The sequence below is a fragment of the Stegodyphus dumicola genome, chromosome 5, assembly GCF_044657685.1.
Source record: "Stegodyphus dumicola isolate Sdum_Otavi_A_Nest chromosome 5, ASM4465768v1".
Lineage (NCBI taxonomy): Eukaryota > Metazoa > Arthropoda > Arachnida > Araneae > Eresidae > Stegodyphus > Stegodyphus dumicola.
Genome location: NC_140772.1, coordinates 97,994,681 through 98,006,312, shown reverse-complemented (window position 1 = coordinate 98,006,312; position 11,632 = coordinate 97,994,681). Strand labels below are relative to the sequence as shown.

At 31.0% G+C, this 11,632-nt stretch overlaps 2 protein-coding genes across 2 annotated transcripts in view; both read left to right on the top strand.

The window, feature by feature from the left end:
- Positions 1-3,706: 3,706 nt before the first annotated feature.
- Positions 3,707-9,272, top strand: LOC118201507 (uncharacterized). Its single transcript, XM_085816882.1, has 4 exons — positions 3,707-3,972; positions 5,663-5,821; positions 5,953-8,006; positions 8,343-9,272. Exon 3 carries the CDS (start codon positions 6,893-6,895, stop codon positions 7,601-7,603), a length of 711 nt encoding a protein of 236 aa, XP_085673008.1. The 5' UTR covers positions 3,707-3,972; positions 5,663-5,821; positions 5,953-6,892; the 3' UTR covers positions 7,604-8,006; positions 8,343-9,272.
- A 2,340-nt stretch (positions 9,273-11,612) lies between these two features.
- Positions 11,613-11,632, top strand: part of LOC118201506 (putative methylmalonate-semialdehyde/malonate-semialdehyde dehydrogenase [acylating], mitochondrial) — a 54,233-nt gene continuing 54,213 nt past the window's right edge. Inside the window, exon 1 of the mRNA XM_035373623.2 lies at positions 11,613-11,632. This exon is cut by the window's right edge and continues 135 nt beyond it. The gene's annotated coding sequence lies outside the window, so the exon portion shown is untranslated.

Genomic DNA, 11,632 nt, shown 5'->3' with positions numbered 1-11,632 from the left:
ATAATTTATTGTGTAAATTGTTTATTGTGTAAATATTTACATGCAATAAATACACATTCGACATAGACTATATTAGCACTTTAAGCGGATAAAACTGCTATTCTGTTTTAATACAAGGATCTAAACCCATTTATCACACTGTTTCAAAGCTATATTCACCGACTGGGAATCTATATCACGCGAAGAAAAACAGTAATCGGCATAAAAAATTCTATTGTTATCCTTCTTAAAAGAAAATGTGGTATATTATATAAGAAATCTTATTAGGCATAATAAGAATATTCCTTGGTTTCAGCTTCTTTCCATTGATAATTATTTGCTGATCTACAGAATCGTTATGAGGCTCATACTTGAGGCCTATCCAATTTCTGGGCGTTTGCACGTAAATCAATGATTGAGAGGATTAAAACATTTTCGATGGCAAGAGATATGGAAATTTCTATTTTAAATTTATCTTGCTATTTTTTAGTAAACCCTACTGCATATTTGAAATATTTTACTTAAAGAAAATGCATATTATTGGTACTATTCAGAAATTTTCGTATTTAGAAAATTATATGAACCTATTCTTATTCTAACTTTACATAGCATAAAATTTAGGGGAAAAAAATTAAATGCAAGAAATTCTGAAAACTTTAGAAATGACGTATATTCCAAAAATCACTGACTTAGTAATTCATATTTCTTGGAAATAAATTTCAATAAGTTCACTAAATATAAGTTATTGAGTAATATTAAAAAATAAAATTTCAGGTTTATTTGATAGAAAATAGATGTACCTAAATATAAAAAAGTTCATTTGAGAAAAAAACATGAAAAACCAGCAAATTGCTCTGTCAATTACAAGTGTAAAATTTTGTGAATTTCTTTGCACCGTGATCACGCTGTGAGACCTCAGGTACAGTTTCACGTTTCCTCTTACTCTGTATTTAAATGTTTATTCTTCCTGAGTGATTGTATAAATCATGGTTTCAACCTTGAAGAGTGGATTTTGTCAATTTCGCAAAATCCCTTCCAGATCATGTACATCTGAATTAATCAAAGAATTTTTTATCACTTTAGTTCAACGAAAAATACCTTCATTAAAAAAATATGACAATATTCATTTTTGACATTCAATTTTTTTTTACACCATTAAACCTATTTTTTAAGTTTCGGTCCGTACATGGATATACTCTTGTAAATGCTTCTTCGAACTTAGATCCCTTGAAAGATTTTTGTTGCTGATAGACGTAATTCTGAAAGACAGTGCTTTAATTTAATGCTGTTGAATGGAGCACCACAACTAGAAAAAATATTAACCTTAGCCAAAAAGAAAAATAATCTGAAAGGTTTCAGATTTTAAATTACTAACAAAAGCAAGCCTAATGGCAAGGATAAGGGCGTTTTTTAAATGTTCTATGTGTTACCTTTATTTATTAAATATGTTCTATATAACACAAACCATAAAATTCAAATCAACAGCAATATCCCAAAATAATTTTAAAATAAGCATATCTTTAGAATTTCCGATACAAAACCTTGCGCGCTGGAGGTTAAAAAAAAAAAAAATCGTTCAGTGTTGCCATTGCTTGCTTTGCAATAGTTTAGTTTGTAAATCAAAAATTCGTTGAAGTGTCACAAAATATGAAATCGATAATAAAACAAATTTCAAATTTAAATTACTGCTTCCACATTCCCTTATTCTATGAAAGGTTACGATATTCAAATATTGGTGGCTCTAGGTACCGTTGTTTTATCACAATGCGAGACACATACATACATTCATGTAGATTCTTCATTATTTAATTTTTTTTAAATATAATGCAGGGCGATAATATTTAGTGGCAACAATTTGAAAAGTGAAACGACGCTTATCGTGAATCGACGCAAAATTCTAAAACGAAATTAATAGTCCTTCTTTGCAAATTGCCCCTTTGGACTAAAAAGTATGTCAAAGACACCTCTTAAAGGCTCTCTTAACTCGTAATACATCTTTTATCTTAATTTATTTACGTTTGGACTTCAATTGTCAAGTTATCTATTTTTGGAATAAGCAATATGTTCATTCTTTTTTTTTTTTTTTTTTTTTTTTTTTTTTTACAAATCAGCGCTAGGAGCTAGCTAATTGAACATACTTCTTCGGAGTAATTAACTCTAAAATATTAAATAGAAATCTGCATTGGACAGCAGTGCTAGATTCGACTTGAAGAAGTGGAAGAAGTGAGGAAAATAAATTCGTAACAGAGATCGCTACAGTTGCTATGATCAGATTAAAGACGCATCTTCAGAAGTTGTTTTTAAGATTACACAGTATAGGAATTCTTTTCGTGTGATTCTATTTCAAATTTTAGCTAAGAGCGCAAATTTTTATACTGATTTTATATTGAATTACTTATGTTTGAAATAGCTGTAAATGAAAAATTCTTAATTAAGCTTGATAATCTTAGTTTATCGGTTTATAAAGTTCATTCAAGTAATCATGAAATGATGTGGCCTTGGTGCGTTTCGCCTTCCCAAATTTGTTTTTGATATTTAGGAAATGATGGCTGCAGTTTCTTTCGGTGACAGTTAAGGCAGTAAATTCCGTTTTGCACTTTATTTTGGCATAGCATAGATAGAATTAAATATATTTATTGATACATTTAACTAGTGTTCAATGTATTCAATTAACTAGTATTCAATGTATAATGCCGGAATATACGGCAATTTAAATGCCGTATATTCCGGCGTATACCGCGCACCTACAATTTCAGACCATATTTTTTTTTAGGTACATTCGTCATATAACGCCCACCCTTCTTTTTACGAAGAAACTTAAGATTCATGTGCGATATTGTCATGTTTTAAAGCTATTTATTCGAGAATTTTTGCTAGATTTTCGGATATTGATATACTGAATTGACAAGTGATAAGAAGGAAAATATTTGCGGAGGGAATTTTTGAGGGAGTAAATTATCCTGCAAAGAGGGTGGGTTGTATTCAGTGCAAACGTACAAAAGAATCTTATTCTAGATTTTCGAAAAAAGGGAACACATGATATGATAGAAATAAAACAATTGATGTGAAAGGTGCAAAAAGGGTTCAAACAAAAACAATAGGACACGGAAAATCTCACCTCACCTTAGTGGACGGCACAAAATTAGAACCCATGGTTATCTTTAAAAGAAAAACGATACCGAAATGTAATTTCCCGAATGGTGTTTTCATCAATGGTCATGAGAAAAGATGAGTGGACAAAAATGGTGTGAAATTGTAGATAAGAAAAGGTTGGTAAATTAAAAATCCAGGGAGTCTTTTAGTTTGGGACATCTTCAGATCCCATGTTGTTGTTTCATGTCCATATGACACAGAACAATGATTGCCAAAGCCTACTCCGAAGAGAAGTTGGTCTTCTATTTCTCACCCGCAATTTTGAGGGAGAGCACTACACTTGAAAAATCCAAGGGTCACCCACCCCTCTCCACTCCCACCAATCCACACGAGAGGACTAGCCACATATTTAGAGTGCCGCCATGCCGCACTGATCAAACGTCCATGTCTTCTCCGGAATTCGAATCCAGGCCCTTCGGTACCGTAGTATGTTCCCTTAACTACTATACTGTCTGGGCGACTTCAGTCGGTGTTGCTTCAGATCCCATATAATGGATGAAAGGAAGAAATTGTTGAAATATTGTAAAACAGACATAGTAGTTTTTCCAGGTGGATTAACGCCATTAGTTCAACCTAAGGCTCCTATATACCAGGCTGAATCATCAGGCATTCGCTATCCCAAGTGGGAGATTAAATGGCGGCTGTGTAGTTACGGTGCAACAATTTTTTGTGTTTTTTTTGTGTAAAATGGGCGGATGTGCAGCTATTAATTGTTCAAATCATTCACGGAAAGGTCATACATTGGTAAAATTTCCTAAAAATGAAGAAAGAAGAAAAATATGGGTAAATAATTGCCGAAGAGACAATTGGAAACCTGGTCCAAGCGCTGAAATTTGCTTAGTAAGTATAATGTTAATTACGCCTTGATTTAGAGTTTATATCTTCTCTGATGTTTATAATGTGTGAGTAAAGTGAAATTCTTGTGTACAATAACCTAAGTATCTGCTAATTTCTGTAATAATAGCTATAATTAAATTAGTCTAGGGTTAATGTACCCGTCGCCAAACATCGCCAATGTGGATGTTTTGAATGTGGAAAAGAAATTTCTCTTCTAATATAAAGCGCAAATTTTGTTTTCCTGTGCTAATTGTGGAAATTATACTAATGTAACATGAAAATCATTAGCATATTAAAATTTATTAAAAAACAAATCATAATTTGGAAAGTCAAGATAAAATCTGAATGTTTGCTAAAGATATATGTAACATTATACTATAGTTGCAATATCGTTGGAATGATATATAATTTTTTTCTTTATTTTATAATCACTATTGTTAAAAAGTTAGATGAGTTTTTTATGCACGGTGCCCACTAATGTTTCTTGGTTAAAATAACTTCCAGAATTTTGACATTGACATCTGAAGTCAATAGAATAAATTGAATAGTATGAGACAAAATATATATAATCTGACTTCAATAATTGCAAGTACCATATATTTATAATCACAGTATTATACAATTTGGCAATGGAGTAAAGATTTAGAAATGAATGCAGAACATTCAAATAAGCACAGAAAACTTGTGAAACTGCATGTGTATTTTTCAAAAATAATTGTAGTGTTTTTAATGCATGTGTAGTGTTTAATGCATGCATAACAATCAAATAAATCTGCCTATAATGATGAATTTCAAAGGCCAAGCCAAAATCCTTTCATGAATTTGATACTTCTAAAGAATGTGATCTCGTCAAATTAAATCCTCATGACATTGATAAACAGTTATTACTGATATGTGTTACAAAGCAGATTTTTATACATGATAAATAATATTTTCTGAAGCGTTATTTTGTGTTGCCATCTCTAAATAAGAAATTGCCTACAAATTCAGAAAGCTACTGAACTACGTTCTAGAGTTTTTAATAACTTTAATTGGATATGTCTGTGGGGATGTAATTTAAAAAATTGTCGTTTAAACTGGCCTTGATGCTTTTTAAAATGCATGTTGGCACTGTGCTTCGAAATTAGGCCTATGTTTTGAATGATTAGAGAATTAAAAATTAAATATTTCAATTAAAGCAATAAACATTACTACAATTATAACAAGAATCATAGTCTGCTCTAATTATAAATGTATTTATCGGCCTAGTATCTTAAAAGTTGGATGAAGTGAACTCATATTTTCTTATCTATTGTAAGAGCACTATAGCAAGAAATATAAAGTTTTATTTTAGTTGTTTTTAATTTTATAGCAAAACACTACTTCATTTAATTTTTGGATAATGTTCTAAAGAACACTTTAAATTATAGGCAAAAAATAAATATTGGATAATTAAATTCTGCCCAAGCTTACAAGATGCTGCTGCTGATATGTTAGACATGGTTTGTTTATTGTTTCAGTTTTTTATAATACTGGGCCTAATTTAATTACCTGCATATTTATTTATTGCCTATACTTACTTACAGTTCATGCTTGCTGCCTTTGGCACAACCTCACTGTGTGAAACACTTTTCTCACATTTCTTTCGTGTGGTTTGTTTTTTGTACTTTTATTTATTTTGTATACTTTTTTTTATTACTTTATGTATTTACAGGATCATTTTGAGGAATCTCAATTTGAGTCACTATGCAAAGATAGTTAAAAACTAAGAAAAACTGCAGTACCAACACTCTTTAGCATTCCAAATCCACCACCATCTGTAACTGACAAGAGGATAAGAGAAGTAAGATGTCCTAAGCCAAATACTGAAGTGGTAAATTATTTAATATTCTCCAAAAAAATTGTTGAAAAAATCATTGTTATTACAAATATATTAATTCAGTCAACCATTGTTTAAAAAAATAATCACAGCATAACATGTTTACTATTTCTTTTTGAATTTAGGAAACTCTACCTGCTTCAAATGAAGAGTTGTTAAAAAAAATAGAATTCCTTGAGCAACAGCTTCAAGAAAAAGATGCAAAATTGACATCATTTTTGTCCGATGAGCAAGTAGGAACCCTTGCTGTGCAGTCAAAAAGGAACTGGTCAGAAAAGTCCATTATAAAAGGACTGAAGATGCGATTTGCTTTGAGCAAACATGGATATAATTACCTCAGAAGTACTGGATATCTAGCACCATCGTACAGTACCTTGAACAGGAGGATTAGGGACATAAAAATTAATTTCGGCATTTTAGAAAATTTGTTTTCTTTTCCTCAAGACAAAAGTTCATTCATTGGATGCTCTTGATAGGAACTGCTGCCTTTTAGTTGACGAAATGGAAATAGCTTCATATCAAGATTTTGATACATCGTCTAAGTCATTCATTGGAAATGTTACGTTAGGAAGCTAAGCATTACACTATTGTAATGCTTAGAGGCCTTAAAACATCATGGAAACAGATTGTTGCCAATGAATTAACAGGGCCTTCAACATCAGGTTCTGACATGAAAGATCTAATTCATAGAACTGTAGTAGCAGCTACAGAAATAGGTTTAACTGTAAGAGCCTCTGTTTCAGATATGGGAAGCAATAACAGAGCAATGTGGTCGTCATTGGATATGTCTGTCTCTAGGAGAGATAGGAAGACAAATTACAACATTGGAGGACCTGATGTTTTCATTCACAGTATTGCAGATGTACATCTCATTAAAAATATGAGAAATACATTTCTTTCAAGTATTATTACCAGAGGAATTTCGCCACCAGCATGCCTTGCCATCGAGGATAGTATCTTCAGTGTATGTGAAACGACTGGTCAAGTGAGATAGAAGCAGATGCTGCCTTGAGATCTCTACATCACTTGAACAGAGTTCATCTCTTCCGAACACACTTTTCCTCGATGAATGGGGCATCTGCTGTGCAATTGTTTTCTGTAAAAACAGCTGCTGCTATTGAAAAAGCAGGTATTTTACACCAAGTTGCAAAAGAAGCATTAACTTCTGCATGGTGGCTGAGACTTGTAGCAGAATGGTTTACAATTATGACTACAAGGCATCCAAAAAAAGGCATCACTATCAAAAATCAAGATGAGAAATTTAATATTTTATTGAAATTCATTCATGTGACTGAAACTGTTCAGTTTGGGAAAGCATGGAAGCCATTTCAAACTGGCATTATTATGAGCACATTGAGTGTTGTGAAACTCTCAAAAGAATTATTTTCCGAGGGGTTTACATTTTTCTTACCAGGCAGGTTGACACAAGATGCGCTGGAAAATGCCTTTTCACAGATTAGACGAAAGTTGGGTGCAAAGCCTACTGCTTTGCAAGCCAAGAGAGCACTGAAATTAGTGTGCCTATCACAGTTCATTTCAGATATCAATAATCCAAATTATTGTTCTGAAAGTGACCACAGCCTCTTTGATGCTTCTGAATTAGAGGTTGCTATCAGAAAGGAGGTCTTGCATCCTATCTCCAATTCTGTAGTGCCATCTACCTCTTCTGCAGTGGCAGTGAAACGTCGCTTGCCCCCAGCTGTGGAAGAAAATGATATACATTACATCGCAGGAGCCATATATAATAAGTTGTTGAAAAAAAAAAAGCATATGTGAAAATTGTAAAACAGCTATGACCATTTCAGAGGACGTGCTGGAACCTGACATACCCGAGCATCGCACAATTCTTACAAAACATAGCAATAAAGGTGGACTGAAGGTCATCTCTTCAGGAATGTATCAAATATGTAGGGAAGCTGAACGAGAATTTCAAAAATGTAAAGATGTACTCCTTCGTTTACAATCAGCCATCACAAAAGAATTAGTTGAAAGAATAATTGATAAATGTACGAATGTGGCCATGCCAGAATGCTGTAATCTTAAGAAAGTAATTATTGATAATTTTTTTATTACTAGATGCAAAGGCCTTACACAGCATCTTATCAACAAAAGAGCCCATAACGTTTCATATTCATCAGCATCGGCCAATAAGAAACAAAAAGTAAAATAATTTTAGAAGGTATGTATGTTTTATATTAAATAATTTATGTGTTTTATGTAATATGTATTACTTTTTCCTAGGCTACGAGTATATAAATTTCTGTGTTTGATGTTATATATGTTACTTTCTGCTAGGCTATGAGTATATTATTATGGTATTATTTTCTTGTTTCTAATATATAGAAATATAGCATATTTTCCAGTATAAAATTTCAGTTCAGTTTTACTTAAAAGTATGGGAAAGCAGATTTGTTTCATGCATGATCTTTATAATACTGGTATGAAATGAATGAATTTTAATCTGTAAACAATTTTTTGTTAATATTGAAATGTGTTTCCTTGGGTACATTTTTAGGCACTTGTGGATCATGTCAGACAACATGCAATAGAAAAAAGATGTCCGTGTGCATAAATTTTTCATTGTGTTACTTCATTTTATCTAAATTTCAAGGATAATTCTTTTCATTTTTATATGGCATGTTATTAGTATAAAGGCTAGTGAAAATAAATTGGTATGTGTATCTGTTTTTGAAGTGTAATGCTTAAATAAAAAGATGGTGTGTGTTTCTTCATTTAAATAAAATTTCAAAGATAGTATTTTTCAGCGTTGTACTGTTTGTTATTTCTCAATGTAAAGGGTAACAAGGGGAAAAAAACTGGTATGGTACATCTGTTTTTTAAGCATGATAATTTTATTTATTTCTTTAGTGATGCATATATATAGAGAGAGAGAAGGTATTTGGTCCAACTGAAGTTATAATAAATCTAATTTTACTAGATCTCTCCCTCCCCTCAGGTGTAGAAAATTTTCAAATGCAGAAAGTTTATTTGCAGAATTAATTAATTTCTGATAAACTTATTATCATTAATTTTTTATATACCATGTTATTAAGTTACACGTATGACTACTGTGTAATAAACTTGTATTTAGGGCAAAAAATTAACTGTTTTGCAGCTGGTGACTAATATCATATGCTTCTAAGAATATTACTTTAACTTTTTTCATAACTTTTGTATTTCAGGAACATGAAACTGTTATTTTGATATACTTAAATAATAAAAGTGTGTATCTGAATCAATTAATGGATACAAATATTTTACAGTTATTTTTAGAAGATATTTGCCATATCGCTTCTAATAATTCATAAAGTATATTAAAATATAGGTAAATAATTTGGTGCAGAATTCAAATTTAGGGTTTGAAATATAGTGAATCATGAGACTAAATGATTTTTATTGTCATGATTTGCCTGGGCTTAAGAATGTACTTTTCGCCCGGTGGAAATTGTCATCAAACTGTCCTGAACAGGCTTTTTGTTGATAATAACTTCCAGGCTTATCAGTACCTCCTTTTGAGTGGAGGGTATACAAATATAGTACCCAATTTAAATTACATTGTGATTGTAATAATATTGTGGTATTAAATAAGTGATTATAATTACAATTTAGATAATTGCTTTGTAATTATATTACATTGTATCTGTGAACTCTTAATTTCATTACTTTATGCAATTATGTTGTAAGTGCATAATCTAATTGCAATAATATAATCTATTCACAATTACAAAATAATTATAAATGCAGTTACATCTTAAATAGAGGCCATTTTAATACTTTTAAATTTTTGCAAGATATCTTCCCATTAAGGTTCATTTGGAGGAAACTATGCAAATACTAAAAAAGAAGTTATGTTAAATTTACATATTTTGTACAGTAGTTTCTTGTTATAATGCTGTTCAATATATCTTCAATACTTTTGTAAATTTAACGACATTCTTTGCAATTACTGTGGGGCTTTAAAAAGAAGTTTCTTAGTTATGCTTTCTAATAAGAATGTGTTAAAAATTAAGTATTATGTATAATAACTAACAATTAAAAAAACTTGACTGCATGAAAATGCTGTTGCTGTGTAAAATAAAAAATAAGCTTTCTTTTATGCTTTGAAATGAATTACATGTGGTTAAGTCGTCCTTTTACAATTTAAGAATGTGGTTAACACACATTCTTAAATTGGACAGGTTTTATCTAAATTATTAGTATAAAATATATAAACTATGAATTATTTTGTAACATAACTCAAATTACAAAATTCATTCTATATACGTTCAAATTTATTATCTTTTATGGAATAACTGTTTTTTAATTTAGGTAAAAATTGGATTTTTAGAAGTATTACAAATACAATGCAACACAAAGGTGATCTGATTGGAGAGGAAGGACTTTTTATTACGGTTTCTAGTTCGTATTTATATTACATTTGGTGAAAGTCATCCAAAACACAGAATGCTGTACTTTCTTCTTCCATATATGTTATGAAATATTTCACACATTTAAAAGAAAGTGTTTCTTCAGAGTCTTGCACAATTTCCATATACCTCAGACTAAAATGACAACATATTCTTAAGTTATTTTTTTAGTATGAATTTACAGTGTTTTTATGGAAATTTTTGTTAAAATGTCATTAAGATAAATTTATTTGCACACTCTACGCTTTAACTATTTCCCCATTTGACACTATTGAAAGTTTTTATTCATATCTTATTTATTTTAGTCTGCTAACGAAACTGAAACATCTAAAGAATAAGTTATTTTGAATATGTTTACAAAATATACGCGAAATTTTTATTTAAGTGAAAACGTCTATATACTATTCGAGAATTAATTAATTATCCGAAAAGTTTATGTGCGCTGATTGCCGCGCGTCTATAAAATAAATCTTTAAAAAAAAAACAGCAGACATTCAGCCAGCGTGTGCGATAAACGCGCCAAAATTGGTAGCGCGTTCCCTCCCTCGCCAAGAGAGAAAAGTTGGTGATTCAGCCTGGTTTAGAGGAGCCTTAGTTCAGCCTGTAGTCAATAAGCCATTCAAAGAAAGTTTAAAACTACAGTAGAATATGGTGATGTTAGAAGGTGAAGAAATATTTACAAATATTACAAGGAAGCCAAATACATCATGCCAGTTTAAAAATAGTATTTGAGTGGATAATAAAGTTATGAAATGATATTAAACACGGCATAATTCAAAAGCATAAAAAATGTAGCATATTTAATAATCTAGAGGGAACGAAATATAATCATTTACTTATGGGTCAGAGTAACAGTGATGGCAACGATCAAACAGAATTCGACGATGCGCTTATTCGATGCGAAAATATTACGGAAGGTGAATATGATGAACTTTTCATGTTATCCGATAATGAAAATTTTTATCTTCATCAGGTGTGTCATTTCTTTTAACGAAACAGCATTTAGTGCATGAAAAAATCAAATTTTTTGTATTCTTAATGTTTTCTTATTTTTAAATCTAACATTTTTTTATCCAGCGTATAACGCGCACCCGTAAATTTCGATCTTATGTTTTGTATTGTGCCGTTGCTAATATTCCAGAAGCAGTATTTTGCCTGATATCCATTGCTTCTAAATTTACTTCCCAGTAACGTACTTTAATAAGGATAATCTAGACATTAGCTCTTCTTTGACATCATTTATATGGTGTCAGTTAAGTATATTAAAAAAAAAAAAAAAACTGTTGAGCTGAAAGCCCATATGGGGCAAGAATGTAATTGCTAGCCTCAAGGTGCGGAAAATAAATTCAGCACAGGGTTGGAAGAGACTTCCACTTTCACTCTAATGTTTATTATTTGC